At 39.8% G+C, this 17,190-nt stretch overlaps 1 protein-coding gene across 1 annotated transcript in view; it reads left to right on the top strand.

Moving 5' to 3' along the window:
• The window catches only part of THSD4 (thrombospondin type 1 domain containing 4), a 213,842-nt gene that overhangs the window by 191,928 nt on the left and 4,724 nt on the right, over positions 1–17,190 (top strand). Inside the window, exons 11-15 of the mRNA XM_054272475.1 lie at positions 1,148–1,277; positions 2,013–2,217; positions 2,507–2,680; positions 12,796–12,969; positions 15,146–15,325. Of these exons, the coding sequence (XP_054128450.1) occupies positions 1,148–1,277; positions 2,013–2,217; positions 2,507–2,680; positions 12,796–12,969; positions 15,146–15,325 (863 nt within the window). The remainder of the gene's footprint in view (positions 1–1,147; positions 1,278–2,012; positions 2,218–2,506; positions 2,681–12,795; positions 12,970–15,145; positions 15,326–17,190) is intronic.

The following is a 17,190-nucleotide window of genomic DNA, read 5'->3' as shown; positions in this document are numbered from 1 at the left end:
TCAGTCTGTATCAACTACTGAGTGACTGAATTCCCATATTCAAGGTGAATTTCAGTATCTAAATCAGGTAATTTATGGTGCAGTTGCAGGAACACATCAGGGTAAATGTATTCTTCCTTTCCATCATAAAAATCTTTGTTGTGTATGCCATGGCTTTTATCAACATTGGCACATAGTTCTTGTTCTTTCTGCAGAGATCTGGTCACTCTTGGCAGTGGTATTAATGAAATCTGAGTCAAAATGAAGATAGAAAAACACTAGGACTTAAAAAAAATTAAAAAAAAAATAATTTCAGCCTCCTATTTATTCCATTAAATTTAGCAACAGAGCTACCAGAAATAAGTGTCTCTTTTCCCATTATATGGATAATATGTGCATGTTCTGATTAAGTTAAATTCAAAAGAAACTGGATCTTGAGAGCTGGATCCTGAGACTATTGAGACTGTATGAACATTTCTTGTGATCTTGCTGTGAGATGCCCCTGCCTCTCTGATGGCCCTAAGGCATTTCAAGCCAAACTAGGTTATATAGGCTGACAAAGAAAGGAGTGGAAAAATCAGGGAAAAAATCTGTACTATTTAAGGCTTTGTTTCATTTTGTGTCGTTCAGTATAGGACACTTTCTGCTTTTTTCTTTCCTCTGTGTTTTCCATTTTCTTCTACTTTATTTCTTCATGCAGAAATATAGATGATGGTTTTTAATATTTTTTGTAAGATCCACTAAAGTTAAATGATCTTAGGAAATTCCGAGTTGCAAGAAGAAAAACTAAGTTATTTTTGTGCTACCTAAAGAAAAGGGAGGCTAAATTAACAGTTTTGATGAAAGCCTGAGAGATTTCAAAGCACATTTGTAAAACTTTGGCTTAGAAAAGGACTATATTAACTTTTTTTTTACAAAGTGAAAATGCTTCCCATGAGAACTGCCACCATCCCTTGTCCTAGATTTCCATTTAAGATGACTGAGCAAATCTGCTGGGATTTGGACATTGCAGAAACTGCTACCACGTCCTGTCAGCTCTTACATTTGGAAATGTTGGATGAAACCTTTGTCTGTATCTCCCGTTGTCAATTTATGCATTTCCTTTCTGCATCAATGTTGGATGCTGCTGTTATTGCAATTCTTTACCTAATTGACTGTTTCATTTCAGGATCACAGTACCCAATTTTCCACTGCGTCAACAGAATCACTCACGAGGAGGTACCCGAGGGTTACTGTGACAGCAGCACCAAACCCATTCCAGAAGAGGAGGCCTGCAACCTCTTCCCATGCCCTGCTTTGTAAGATACTATAACTTAAGTAAAATAAACCAATGTCATTGGGATCTTGCATGTCAAGGAGGCTATTCTAAGTAGGAAAGTAGTTTAACTTTCTAAATACACGAGTTCTGAAATAAAATGTGTAAACAATTTAGATACTTCCTTTAGGTGTGTGTCCGTGTCTTCATGCTTGTAAAGAAAAAACTGAAAATAACATATCTATACAAAGGTGACTGAATAAATACAGTGAAATTTTAGAATGAGAAGGATCTATCGAGAGATTATTTTCAGTCTCTAAATTTATTTATATTTGTTCATTGCTTATCATTTACTATTTCAGTTTTACTGATGAATGAATGCCTGGATGCGTGACGTGATTCTTGTGTTGCCTTTGCTGCAGAAAAGTACAGCACATATTAAATATTTTCAGAAGTGTCATTAGAGCAGTAATATATATTACAGACACATTCTTTTAAAAACCAAGCAGCTGTTACAGGCTTGAGTAACATTTGCAGTGTGCCTTGAGACCATGAATTGTGCAATCTGTATCCATGCTCACAGTTACCAGCCTCTGCAGGAAGGCTGTGTAAACAAGTGTGTGATGGTGCCTCCTAAGGGATCGCTGCACACACAGAGACTGAAGTGGGGTTTTATAGGATTCTGGACCAGCATAAGAATCATGTCATTCCAGTTCTGTTAAGATCAGTGTTAGAGAATTCTTTGTGGAACAAAGATATCCTTTTCTTTTCACTGCAGCTGGGACATAGGGGAGTGGTCTGAGTGCAGCAAGACGTGCGGGCTGGGGATGCAGCACCGGCAGATCCTGTGCCGGCAGATCTACGCCAACCGCACGCTGACGGTGCAGCAGTACCGCTGCCAGCACCTGGAGAAGCCCGACACCACCAGCACCTGCCAGCTCAAGATCTGCAGCGAGTGGCAGATCAGGACTGAGTGGACCTCAGTAAGTAGGATCCATTCATTTAGGGTAAAACACCTCAGAAAGAATACAAATTTTCTTCCAGGGATCGCTAATCAAATATCAATTTGGTTTTGTTAAAAACAAAGTGGAATATTAAAAACCTTGGAAATAAGCAAATCTTAGTTCAATAAATCCCTGCTTAACTATGACCATTGGTTTCCTAACCAGAAAGATGTCTTAGCAGGAATGAATTAACTGTATGATCCCAGCTCCCTGGTAAACCACTGCAGTCTTTGCACAGAGTCCTGATGTAACCTCCCTTTTGTCCCAGTGTTCAGTGCCTTGTGGAGTGGGGCAGAGGACTCGAGATGTGAAGTGTGTCAGCAACCTTGGGGACGTTGTTGATGATGAGGAATGTAACATGAAGCTGCGGCCAAATGACATCGAGAACTGCGACATGGGCCCCTGTGCCAAGAGCTGGTTCCTTACAGAATGGAGTGACAGGGTAAGGCTTCTCAGTATCTTTATCCTGACAAACCTTCTAAAACAAGAGCATCAGAATGTTAAAAATACACATCTGTATAGCCATAAAAGGAGTAATCTTATTTTCCATGTTTATTCTTGGTCTTTTAAACAGGCAAAAGCAAACAAAAAAATAATATCCCAAGGGCTTCTTGAGTTTGTGTTAAGATGCAAGAATGCCTAGAAAGGGCAAGCCTGTGGGTACATGGCCAAATGTCCAGACTTAGAATTGGCTCCGAGTCTGAACTTTACAAAATATTGAGTGTACTGGGATTTATTATTCTTCTTGCTTAGTGCTGACTCTCAATATTCAGACTCTTAAAAGTTTCCCCACTGTTTTGTTAAGGGATATAGATTTGAGGCCTGATGTCTGGGTTTAAGTTCAACCCATAAACCAATTATCTCATAGGTGTGAAAAGAGTAGAACAACTTCATAAACTCAGGCAGGCTTGATTCAGGCTCTTGTATTTTATTAACATGGATATTGGGGTTAATTTTCTTCCAATGAGTCAGATTCTCTGCATGAAAGCAGTAACACTAGTGGTGATTTAACTTGTTTCGTGATTGGGCTCAGAGTTGTTGTTCAGTGGTGATATTTAGATGCTTTCATTAAGAGTCTTACAAACATGGGCTGAGAAGAGCCTGATATTTTGGTCCCTCTTGTGGATGCTTGCATATCAGTTTCATCTGTAGGCAAGTCCAGCCTTCAGTCTGTCTTTGCTTTGACAGACAAATAACATAATTTATCAGTGAAGCTGTAAGATTACATTCATGACTTCATGATTTCATTATTTAGATTACTTTGTGGTAGTACCTCTGAAAGCCAGGAGTGTCAGGCTCACAGGCTGGGCATTAGTTTGGACACTCAGATTTTCCATGTGGTTTAGATGCCAAGATGGAGCAGGAACTTCACAAGTAGGGCAGGTACCTGCTGTGTCACAGAACTTTAAAAGGCTAATCAGACTCTTGTTACAAGGTCTGCAAAATTTTCAGCCCTCAGACAACTCAAATAGATTTTATAAAGGAAACAAAGCTATAGACTATTTAATCTGTGTCATTATGACTTTTTTTTTCCTGTGTATGCTCCTGCATAGTATGGACAGAATGATACCAGGAGAAGCAGAGGTATTAGTGCAAAGGGCAGAGATTTTGCTATAGGGAAATGGCAGTGCTTTTTTTTTTCCTGCCTGTTTTCCCCCTCACAGATCTGTTCTTTCTACAGTGCTGTTAAATCCGTTATACCCTCAAAGACATCATTTTGCCCAGCTGCTGTTGTCCAGGGCAGTTCCACCACATAAAGCACAGACATTGCATTGAAAACTCTAGCACCATCCTCTTGATTATTTTACACTGATACTTAGTTCTCTGCAGAATTAAAAGCAGCTTTTGAGCTGAAGGTTATAACTGTAGAATGTTATTATGCTTATTTATACATGTTAAATGAGACGTAGAAGTGAAGCAGGTAATGTGGAAAATGTTGCAGTTTTTTTTTTTTTACCACAGACTTTTTAGGGCTGGGGAGTAAAGAATGGATTTTGTTACCTTCTCAGTTTATATAAGTGTACAGAGTGTACAGATTAATTTCTTCCAAATGCTTGCTACTGTAGTTGGCATTATTCACCATCACTTCTGCCAGGAGTGGGTTTGGAGCTTGATTCACAAAGAGGATGTAAGAAACAGCTTATTTCAGGAGAAAAAGTAGATTCGAGGTGAAACATGCAGGATCTCCTAAGATTCACACATACCTCATAACTGGGATGTTGAGACATTCAGGGGCAGGCAGTGAAATACAGCAGCAGTGAACAGCTTTGCAAGGTCAGGTCATTGGCCATTAGCTGTCCTCTTGTGCCTTGAAAGGGCTGCAGCTTAGGAGCAGAAATCTCTCTCCTTTGTACAGGAGTGTGTTTCTGTTGAAAAACAAGAGAATTCTGTCATGGAATAGAAATGGTCATTCCCAGGTATATGGACTTTGCATGTGTCATTTCCCAAAACAATTCCTTAAAAAGTACTCTAAGCCAAGCCACACTTCAGCAATAAGCATAGATCAGCGATGGGCAGCCACAAATGGTTCAGATAAGCAGCCAAAAGTTCAAATGCTTTAAAAAAGCTTGTTCAAACCTCTTGAGTCTGCAAAACTGTGGTGGAAATCTCACAAGAACAGACCTTCTTTGTGAGCTTTATTACATGCCTACTTTAAGTCCCAGCTGGAAATACCACAGAACAGTCTTACCCATTGTATTTTGACATTTCAGCCATGCCTAGAATAAGAGGTAAAAGAACTTATCATAACTTTTGGAACTTTGAAATGGTTGAGTTCAAACTTAGTTACTGCTGGAAGAGGCAGCCTTTTCTGAACCCACTTTGCAAACACTTCATGTGTACAGTTGCACATGCAGCAAGTAGAGATTTCCAGAAGCCTGTCAGAGATTGGTTAGGAATATACTTCCTCTTTCAGCAAGGGATAGATCAGACTTCCCTGTCTGGATTGATGGGATGCATGGGCTATTGCAATATAGCCTTGGTTAACTAGCAAAACATCAAGAAAAAAATGCAGCAACATAAAAAATTGCCATTGTCTTTGCTGCAGCAGATGTTCAATTTCAGCATTTCGTATTTGTGCAGAATTTGACATGGGTATTCTTTTACACTGTTTTAAGAAAAGAAAGTGATCCAATTTAGAAATAGTGAAGAGATTTTGTTATCTTATTTTACTGAGACCATGCAAAATTTTAATTGATGCAGAAATCATGCTAGTTACCTGTATTATCATTAATAGTTTCTGTGGTTCTGAACTAGTAACTATCATTACTTTTCCCTAAATGTGACTTCAGCAATATTACATATATGCACTTAAAAAATCTGTAGAGCATATACAAATTTGTGTGTAGGAGTTGTGTTTCCTTCCCAGGGGTGGGCTGTATGTTGCTTTACCCTGTAAATAACACTTGGCTGCCTTCTTGCCCTGTTCTCCAGGCTTGTTTTCCCACAATGTATTTATGTATTTTATGGGCCACCTGTTTCACCCCATGGCATTGACCTTCTTGGTGTTGGTTTCTGCACACACTGAATTTTTATATATGTAACTAAAACCCCCTTCATGTTCCTAAGACAAGGCAGTTCTTGATTTGTGGTATTTTGATAAACAGGTATCAGAGTCCATTGAGTGTATGTTACACAAACAAGGTGTGTGGCCACCATGTGTGCTCTGGAAAGGAAGGGAGGAAAAGCAATTCATTCTTGGGAAACAAACACTTCTTTTCTGAAAAGTGTATACTTTTGTTCCTTGTATGGGAAATAGGTCTAAACACCATCTATTGATACCCCCAGGCTCAGTCTTGAAAGAAGCAGAAATTTTCACGCACTTCAATGGAAAAGATTACAGGTTAAAAGTCTGTAGTAGCAAAGTGAAACTGGTTGGTCTTACTTTGTCTGTGCCTGTCTTTGCATTTATTGCTCTTTCTTGGGCATAAATAAGACAATTAACTTAAGTTTCATGGCTTTGACTTCTGCATGATCTTTAACCTCTTTTTGCCTAGAGAGAGTCTGGACAAACTTTTGTGATATTTTTATGTGCATTTGTAGAAAGATTGCTTCCTGTCTCATAATTCTCTAAAGATGTCATCCTGCATTAAAGCAGCAGAGTTCCACCAAACAGCGTCCATTAATCAGTAGAGGAAATCTGGTGAACCTTACTGAACTTAGCAACAAAATGGGATTGATGGGAGCAGATGAGATTCTTGCAAACATTTCACATGACTGATTCTTTGACAGCTCTAATTGCTGGAAAGTTTATTTCTCCTATGGGTCAGGAGTGGGAGACTTCATTCTCCTGATTTACAGCAATGGGAAGACTCACCAATGTTTCCTTCCAGCTAACTGGAGCATTTCCCTCCTGCATTTTTGTTTATTCCTCATTGCCATCTCCTCTGTTCATTTGTTTCTCATTTTATGTTTAGAGCCTACTTAGAAAAGGAGCCAAAATACAAACAATTCTTAGATGTTAATGAGATTCTGCGGCCAAAATAAAATCTTGGGAAGAAAGGAAAAATGCTGCACATCAGGGAACATAATCAAAACAAACCAAACACATGCTCTGGATTTCACTCTTCATTAAAAGGAGTAACAGCAATGCTTCTGTAATAATCTCCTGCAAAAGAACTGTAGTAAAAGGAGAACTTCGTAAAAATCAATGCATTATTCCTCTCAATTCTAAGCGTTGCATAAAAGGTTCAAGTGTGTTTGTTGACCAGTCAAATCTTGAACCACCAATGAATATTGTAGCTTACACTCTTCTTTCACTGTTTTTTATTTAAATCTGCATACTTCACTTAAAAATCTCCTGAATCATGGGGAAAAAAAGGAAAACCACCATTAAGCTTGTGCAAGAGTTAGTTATTTTTTATTATCACTCTTTATTTGTTTTAGTATAAAATAAAAACAAGATAAAATATCCTTTTTCATTGATTTCATGTGGGATTTATATGGAAATAGAAGGTTTGCATTCTTTACATATGAATATGTAAAGAATGCAAACCTTCTATTTCCATATAAACTCACTTCATATTTGCCATGAAACGTAAAGCCAGGAGAATTTGATAGAAGGGTGGCCAAGGTCTACAGAGATTTGTGTTTCCTTGTAACCTGGCCTTGCCATGCCCCACTTCAGCCCCTGAAGCCTGCCTGGCTGTACCTGTGTCACAAGGAGGGTGGCAGGCAGGGCCCAGGCAGGGTCCAGGCTGTCAGACAAGATCAGTGACGAGGCAGGGGCAGGGTCAAGCTCAGGGTCAGAGCAGGGACAGAGCCCAGGGTCAGACCCAGCCCAGCCACCCTGGGGATGATCTGTGGGCATAGGGCAGGGCCCAGGGGCAGACCCAGCCGTCCTGGGGATGATCTGTGGGCATGGGGCAGAGCCAGGCCAGCCCAGCCACCCTGGGGCAGAGCCAGGCTTGGGCTGGAGGGAACCCCAGGGGAGGGATCATGGAAGGTCAGGCTGTGGCCAGGCAAAGGCACCTCTCTGAGGAAACCCGGGCAAGGACTGATGGAGCAGAGGTTAAAGGGAGAGGTGGGCCTTGAGCAGGGTGTGCCTGGGCCAGGTGAGGCTGGGCAGGGGCCCCTCAGAGTGCTGCTGCACTCGGGTCCTGGCAGTGCTGGCAGCTCTGCAGGGAGGGACACTGTGAGCCAGAGCACAGAGGTGCCTTCCCTGCTGCTGATCACTGAGGGGACATTGGTTCTGCTGATCACTGAGGGGACATTGGTGCTGCTGATCACCGAGGGGACATTGGTGCTGCTGATCACTGAGGGGACATTGGTGCTGGTGATCACCTGAGGGGACATTGGTGCTGCTGATCACATGAGGGGACATTGGTGCTGCTGATCACATGAGGGGACATTGGTGCTGCTGATCACTGAGGGGACATTGGTGCTGGTGATCACCTGAGGGGACATTGGTGCTGGTGATCACCTGAGGGGACATTGGTGCTGCTGATCACTGAGGGGACATTGGTGCTGGTGATCACCTGAGGGGACATTGGTGCTGCTGATCACTGAGGGGACATTGGTGCTGCTGATCACCTGAGGGGACATTGGTGCTGCTGATCACTGAGGGGACATTGGTGCTGCTGATCACTGAGAGGACATTGGCACTGGTGATCACTGAGGGGACAGTGGTGCTGGGCTTGGAGGGTGCCGTGGAGCTGCTGCACTGACTCAGCACCTGCTGCATGCATAGGTCCACTCTGAAGGGAAACTATATAAATCTAGGTATCAGAAAATGTTTTGACAGTGCATAAAGATGTTTCTCCCTTCACTGCCTTTTACTTTTTTGTTTTGTTTTGTTTTTTGGTAAGAAATCAAGGCAGCTCTCAGTAGATTTATGTCCTTTGAAAATCTGCCCCCATCTGCTGTAGCAGAAATGATGTTCTGAAATACGATGCTGAATGTATTATTGGAAAAACAAAGGTTACATAATCTGTCTAAAATCCCTTCTGAAATGGATTTTCTCAGAGTAGGTCAAATAATGTTAAGGAGTTTTATAAATGTATTTGAAACATAGATTTTTTTTTTTTCCTGCAGTAACATCAGGCAGATGATTGTAAAAGTCTGTACTATCTTGTGGGAGATAATTAAGGTGATGAAGGTTAAAAGTGTGGTAGACAGAAATCCTGCACAAATGGGAGTGTTTTACTCAAACTCAATTGGTTGTTATTTAGAACTTTAATTAAGGCTAGCAGTGATGCTGAGGCCTGTGTGAAAGCTCTCTGGAGGCCCAGGAGAATTCCTGCTGCCACTCTCCTGTGCTCTGCTGCCCCATTTGAGTGCAGTGAGTAGGGCTGGCACATTAGTGAAGGGGAACTGGCACTGCTGAAAGGGATTTTCCTGCTCTACCCTTGTGTTGTAGCTGTGACAAAAATTCAGGCTTCCACTCAGAGTTTTCCAAGTTTGCAGGAACTTGCCTTATTTTCCTGGACTGCTACTCAGCTGCTTTCTGACAAGTATCAGAGCCCTGAATGAGGGGGTTTATTTTTAGTTTTTAATGGGTATGGAAAGCTTCTGAAATTGAACTCGTGAGGGAAGGACCTCAGGAAGAGGAAGAATGGCAGACTCCTTAAAACACAGACGGAGGTTTCTGAGGAATTTGTGCCAATTAAAATAAGACTGTGAAACAAAATATCTTTAATAATAGGACAGAATAAAGTTGCAGCTTGTGAAAGTTCCTCATGTTTCACAATGTTAGGTTATGGCAGTTACTGTGTATTAATGCAACAAATCAATGGCACCAAATTGAAAGTAACGGGTGTGTCAATTGTGAAAAACAAGGGGAAAAGATTCATTATCCAACTCCCTACACCCTGCCTTGGACCTTAGAAATCTATGGTTTTCACAGGGAAGATTTTTTGTTGAAAAGGAGATAAAAACATTTTTTAAAAAATGCATAATGTGAAACATTCAGGTTTAAGTTTGCTTTGTAAATCCTTAGAGAGTAGTTAATCTGTAGTAAAATCTTGCAGCAGAGAGTGGAACAACCCTATACCTTCCCATTTGGTATTTCCTCTGTTATTTGATATGCAAGCCTAGTTCATAACATAATCATTTAAAACATAAGACTAGGGAGATTTTCTGGATTTGCAGACTAAATTTGTTTCCAGCTCTTGTTTGAAAAGCAGAAAAGCAAACTAGATTGTCAAATGAAAATTAGTTATCAATAAGAAAAGTATTTGCAGAGTATATGCATAAGTTCTCTCTGCTTACTGTAATTTGGCACACTTGGAATGGGAACAGCCACAGAATTGATTTTTGTAGGTTTGAGTGGGAGCCAGGGTGTGGGGCTCAGCTCACCTGTGAGTGGCCTGTCTGAAATGGGTGTAGTTTAGCTGTAGTTTAGTTGTAGTTTATGTGAACAGGAAAATGTTCACTACTAGCACAATTTACATTATTCTTGTAGTTTCAAGAATTTACCAGTTTACCTTGAAAAGGACTCCTTAGCCATGAAATTGGTTTGCTGAGGAGGTGAATCTGTTTTACATACCTGCTTGAAGGTGGAAAATTTTGTTGTGCATCACCAACAGAAAAGGTTCATTATGTTACTTCTAGGCATAATTTAAGAGATGCTTAATTACTTGATCTTACAGATGGAGGAAGAAATCTGAGTTTCCAGTTTTTCCAAAATTGTACTTTGTTAGAAAAACTGCTTCTGAAGAGATGAATCACTTCTTTAGTTCCCTAGGTATTCCATTTCAGCAAAGCTTTGCTACTCTATTTGAACATCTTGTGAAAGAACTCAACTTGCTGATAGGAAAAGTGGTTTTCTATTCTGTATCAGTGAAATAAGTGTAACATGACTACGTGTTTCACACAAGTAACCAGTGTTCCTCCCTGCAAGTGAGCAAAGAGCAGTTTGCTACCAATGGCATTTTCAGTCCCTGGGCTCTCTCAGGAAGATGAGTGACTGTGTTGGTTGGTCCTGTTGTTAATAGTGGTGTTGGCATCTGCTGTTCTGCAGCTGAACTATTGGAAGTGAACCCTGACACTGTTACCAATGGCAGCTAAATCAAGTTAATGGTCAGTTTTTTGTCTCATTACCAGTTTTTTGACTCGTTCTTAGTCAATAAAATCTTTAAAATGTTCTAATGCAGAGTTATATTCATTCACAAGGAATGTGGTGCTCATTGTGGAAGTAATACACAGTTTCTCCTAATTACATTGTGTGTTAAAAATAAAATCTGAAATAGCAATCAAATGCATCTTTTTCTATCATACATTGCATATTTATTTGTGGGTTTCTTTGCATGTAAAATATAATTGCTTTGTTTAAATTCTGTTGTGTACATATCTTTCAGTAAGCTGCACATAGGTTTTTCTTCTTTGTTAATGGTCTATACACAGAATGCTAAATGCATTTTAACAGAAAACAAAAGGGAAGATCAAGAAATAATTAAGCAACAAAGGAACAGTCAACACGAGACTTTATCTCATTGGCATGTTTCTGTTTTTTAAATGTCAATAGTTTGATGCTGCTTAGGACAGTGAAATACCCGATACTTTCCTGCTTCAGTAGATGAAAGAGCAAACTCTAAGGGCATAAATGGAATTTATCCTGTGATTTGTGAATGACATGCATACTGTCTCTGAATAAGTGACATAAGAATCTACATATCACTATTTAGTAAGAGCTTTCAGAATTTAGCAGTGTAACTTTCAGGATGGTGAACATTAGTTACTGGAAATTCATATCATTAAAAAGCAACATTGAATGGACATAAGCTTCTATGGCCACCTCTCCTAAAATTTAAAACTTTCAGGTGAAACAGGCTGGGCAATAACTCGTGGTAGTTACAGTTACTTACTGAGGACTTACCTGAATCTTTTGAAATTACTTGTCAAAATAATTTCCATTCTTCTACTTCACTGTGCTGTCAGACACTGTCAGTTTGTTATATGGAAGAGTTCCAGGATGTGCTGTGCAGTCACTTTACTCCCAGTGCCACAGCCCTCAGAGTTTTCCTGGCCTTGTCCTTTCAGCCAGTGTAAGATCCACCTGGCTGACAGCTTGAATGAGAAACCTGGAGAGCAAAACAAAGGCTGAAATAGGACTGCTGTCCTATTTTTATTGAAATTATCCATCCTCAGAGCTACTAATTAGTGTGAAAAAAGATGAATAAAATGAAAACTGGAAAATTTATGGACAGGGAGAAGACAGGAAAAGTGAGAAAGCTAACAAAAAGCTGTAAACCAAGAGATTTCTTTGTTAGCTAATCCTTTCATTTTTGACTGTAAGGACAAGGTACTACTTGTAGTGTTTTCAGAAGTATGAAACTGTAAGGCAATTTGCTACAGCTGAATTACAAGTAAAAATAATTGACATTGAATGAATGAACTTCCATGACTGTCATTGTCATTTCCTGTGCTCTAAGAGCCTAAATGTGGGATATGGGACTCCAGGCAGCTCTTCAAATGCAGTTTATTCCATCCAAGAGGTTACAGCAGTCCAGGGTCAGGATGACAGAGCTGTGCCTACAGCTGTCAGCTCCAGCTGCAGGCAGGCCTGGAGACCCTTTGGTTTTGGTTACATTGCAGTCTATACTTTGCTGAGCATCTTAATACAGTAGAACCAATCTATACCTTAACTTTTATCTATAGGCTCTCATAACTACTATAATTACCATATTCATGTTACTGTTCTCCAATCACTAAAAGTTAGTACATCACAGTTTAAGCTAGAAGTTGTTTTTCAGTTTTTTTGCAGTTGAAAATTCTGAGATCTTTTTTCTATTTGCGACATTTGCTGACTTGTTTGCCTTTGCTATCTTTCTGCTTGGTTAAAACATCTTTTTGTTTGAGGTGTGTTTATCCTTTGCACTAAGTCATAAAAACCCCTTCTAACTAACACACCCTTTGCCTCCTTGGTTATCCAGTAAAACTGGCTCAGCAATTCTTTTCTTCTACATCAAAACTTGCTTCCATCTCAATTCCTTCTTCAGGTTCCACATTTAAAAATCTTTCTGCTAAGCATACATATCTGTGAGACTTTCATGTCCAACTTCCATCCTTCCCAGCACTGCAGTCTGAGGGCTCACAGTGTCCCGGTCGTGTCTCTCGCAGTGCTCGGCAGAGTGCGGGGACGGGATCCGCACACGCTCCGTGCTCTGCATGACCAACCACGTCAGCAGCCTGCCCCTGGAGGGCTGCGGCAACAACAGACCCGCGGAAACAACGCCCTGCAACAACGGGCCCTGCGCTGGCAGGGTCGAGTGGTTTGCTGGGGGCTGGACACAGGTAAGCCAGGCACCAAGTCTAACATGTCTGTTGCTTTTCTGCTGGTATTTCACTTTAAACTTGTATTTTGATGCAATCAAGACGTGTGCCATAAGGTATTTCTTCATCTCTCTAGAGTATTTTTTGGTATTTTAGAGTATCTAAATACTCTAGATACCAAATATAGCTATTTGGTGTCTAGAGTATTTCTCTCTAGAGTATTATTTGGTATTTTTCCCTGTATTTTACTGAGTTGATGTTCAATATTTTTCAGCATCTGCTGAGTTTTTTTTTACTTTGATGAAAAGAAAAAAAATTGCTTTTCTTCTCCTCTCTATCTTCATTTTTTGTTTTTCACTTACTGACCCAGTGTATTTATGAAAAGAATGGTGACAGAATTCTGCTCAGCATGTTCAGGTAAACACTAAAGCAGTGGATGTGAAATTCTTAAAGTAGAGCCTTTGTGATCGTGCATAAATGCAAGGAGATACATACCTGTACATATATATGCATATGACATTTCCAAAAGATAAGGAAGGCAAAAAGCAATGGCTAAATCTGAAAGTTAGCTTTGGTATTGCTGTACTGAAAGCCATTACAATGGGCAAAAGAACAAATTTTGGTTGGTGGCCTCTATACTGATACTCTGTCCTCCAAGTAAATTCTTCCCTTCACCCACATCCAGTAGCCTTTGTTCCAAATGAACATTTCTTCTGTCAAGTACAAAGGCGTTTCAGAAGGTGGTAACTCATGCCCAGGCACTTTTGTCCCTTTGTGTGGGCTCTGGCGTTGCCTGGAGAGCCTTTGGGACTGCTTGGTGGAGCTGTGCTGTTAGCTCACTGCATTGCACGTCCCACAGTCCTTCCAGGAGATAAGGAGCTGGAAGTTAAACTGGAACAGCTGAGGGGGAGATTACAGGGCTACTGCTATGCTAATGCTTTCAAGTGCAAGTAGTAATTATTGTGTATAAGAATATGTGTAACAATAATAACAAATTCAGATTTAAAAAATCTTTATCTGCAGTTCTAATAACAGATGAAATCCAGGCCTTGTTACTCCGACTGCTCCAGACAGTGAACAGGCACTCTGTACCCACTTTTGCTGTGCTGGAAAGGTGTTCAGTTCAGAGCATCCTGACTATTCTTTTAATTCACCTTTTTTCTTTACATGGAATTTAATTGTTTGATACACACAATCAAAGTCTTTACTGATGTGAAAGCTGTGCCTGACAACATCAGTTCTACTGGCCAAGCCCTGGCTGGTTTATCTGGTTTTTAATAGCAAGATGAGAGCAGTCAGCAGGGCAGAGCAGTGGGGAGCACTGAGGGCTGGCCTTCCCCTGCCAGAGCTAAGGTGGGTGTTCAGGTGGTGCCTTTAGGAGGAACCATTGAAAGAGATGTTTTGTGTTAAACAATGTGCAGTTACTGTACTTCCTGTAGAATTTATTCAGGTGCGTTTATCTTAAGATTCTTCATTCAGCTCAAGAGTTTTGTGGGAATCTGGTAAAGGGATTGTAAATTCTACCAAAAATATAAAGAAAATCCCCAGTGTTAGGAATGTTTCATTGGTTTAGGCTGGAAGAAGCCTTCTCAAAACCGTAGTCCTTTATGCAACCTAGAAACCAATATGTTGCAGTAATCATCTTCTAAAAGCCTTTTTACAAGTGCCAGAAACAGTATTGTGTGTGTACTTAACCTTTAAATGGGCAGTAGGAATCCAAGTGAGTCAAATTCACTTTTCAGAACTGGAACCAGCACTGCAAGTATCACATAGATACTTGCAAGCATGAAAATAACACCCTGGCAGATCAAGGCATTTTCTAAAAACAGCACAGAATGTGAGGCTTTGTAAAGCTGCAAAACTGTGCTTTAACCTTATAACCCCCCTTATAAAGTTCAGTGCAGCACATAGGAACCTGCTTCAGCAAGAAACAGTAACTCTGCTTATGGAGAAAGTGAGTTATGTGTCTCTGTTGATTGAGAAAATAAATACCAGTTTCTTTTATAGCTACAGGTAAAACTACACTTTGAGATTTTTCCAGAACTACACTTAGAGTCAAATGTCTTCTTCATTCAGATAATTAGAAATGTTTTGAGTCCATGGTAGCGTGTGATGTGGAGAAATGTTACTCTGTAAATAAGTTGAAGGACATGAGGAGAATAACAGATTTTCCCACTTTTTTTGTTCCCTGATACAGTGCTCTACTGAATGTGGTAGTGGAACTCAGCAGAGAGAAGTAATTTGTGTTAGGAAAACTGAAGGTAATTTTGAAGTTTTGAACCCCTATGAATGTTCATATTTGGAGAAACCTCCCAGCCAGCAGTCCTGCTACCTCAAACCATGTGGATCTAAGTGGTTTCATACAGAATGGAGCACAGTAAGTCTGTCATGTTTTCCTGTATCTGTACTTTGTTTGACGCATCTTTTTCTGTTTGTATTGAAAGAGAACACTATTTGCATACAACCACCTATTATGTAATTGATTTAACTTTGCATAGGAATGATAATAAAAAGAAAGTATACTCTTTGCCTGGTGGAACATAGAAAATTCAGGAAGTATCTTGACCAGAAAGAGACACTGCACAGTTGTCTTTGTATCATTGATGTCTTCTTCATAGAATCTTCCTGTTTTATAATGTTGGTTTGGCCCTTACAGTGAGACAATGTGGTGCACTTAGAAGTTCCTTTTAGATCTCTAGTTTCATTAAAATTAAGGAGTATTTAATAAAGAATGAGGCATGTATTCATTTCTTAGAGTCAGTTTGACCATAATATTTAACTGTAAACTCTTCACTATAAAACTTAGAACTTCAGTGGGAGAAAATGTGTTGTACAGCTTCATGTATCTTCAGTTTCCTCTGGAAGTAGACCAGCTACATTCACCACTGTGCCACAAAACACTTCCATATCATCTGTAATTTCCTATATCTGACATAGTTTATTGGTTCTCTACCAAAAGAAATCAACATTTTTGTCCTAAATGAAAATCAGGAAGTCCATTGTCATTTTGGAATGAGATGACTCTCTATTGAATGCAGTCACTTGGACCCTTTGTTGAGCCATAGGTCACATTGCCACTGGCAGCTCTGCAATGTGGATGCAGCTCAGAATGGTTTGTGTGAAGTGTGATGTGAGTCTTCGTTCCCTTCTAAGTGCTTAAGATCTCTGTAGACCTGAAGTCCTTATGGCTGGATGTGGAATAATGACAGTATTCCATACAGGCATGTAACAGGAGTAACTAGAAAAATCCATGTTCTGTTACTGTTGCACACGGCTGCCCTTTCAAATGTGGGTAAAGGTTGTACTTGAGGATGAAAAAACACTTTAAAAATATAATATTGAGACTACTTTGGTTAGTTTTTTACAATATATGATTTTGTAATCATGATAAGTTGTTTATGCAGTGTTAGGAAAAGAAATAATGATGCCAAAAAAGTCAGAAAGAAAACATTCTTACTAGTTTTGGGCTATTAAGGTTTTAATCGTAAATGACCCAGGTTTAATTAAGTTTTTGAGCATTAGGTCAAACTGGACAGTGAGCCAAATCTCAAAGACCTCACTCAGGCAAAATCCTTGGCCAATGGGGATTTGCTTCAGTATGGGCAGAAATGTGTAATAATTGGCTTTAAAAGTACCATAACAAGCAAGTACAAAAGTCTCTGGCTTCATAACAGATCCTGAAGGAGCACAGAAATATTTCCTTTAGAAATTCAAAGAAACTTACAATGGTTAGTAAAATCATTGTGCTGCAAGAAGTGAAAAATAATTGAGTGCTAGGGAAAAAAAAAAGGTAATTAAAAATATTCTTGCTTGTATTTAAATGGCAAAAGGGAGAGTGGAGGGCAGGGCAGTCAAGTAATAAAGTTCAGTGCAGTTAAAATCTTAAAGCAGAAAATGTGAGCACTATGGAAAGAGTAGATTTGGGAGATACATCTAAATGAGCAGAGAACAACCGGGCTAACTAAAGAAGCAGATGCTAAGTAATAAATTCAGAAGGGGAACTGTTCTAGCTTGATTTCAGTTGCACAGCATCCACTATGTTTATTTGTCTGGTTGTTGCTCCTGTGGTCAAAAATGTTGGGGAATCTTGAAGAATGTTTTCCCTGTATAATAAGGGCTTCCTAGGTAGAAAATAAAAACCAGTAGGGTGAAGTTGATAAAAGGCTGCAGTGATAGCTGGCTCTGGCATCAGGGTTCCCTTGTTTACTTTCTGTAATGACACATCTCCTATGGCCTTCATGA

This window comes from Melozone crissalis, unplaced genomic scaffold (genome assembly GCF_028551555.1).
Source record: "Melozone crissalis strain CALT ecotype California unplaced genomic scaffold, PUWL_Pcris_2 ptg000014l_1, whole genome shotgun sequence".
Lineage (NCBI taxonomy): Eukaryota > Metazoa > Chordata > Aves > Passeriformes > Passerellidae > Melozone > Melozone crissalis.
This window is presented reverse-complemented; position numbering and strand designations above follow the sequence as displayed.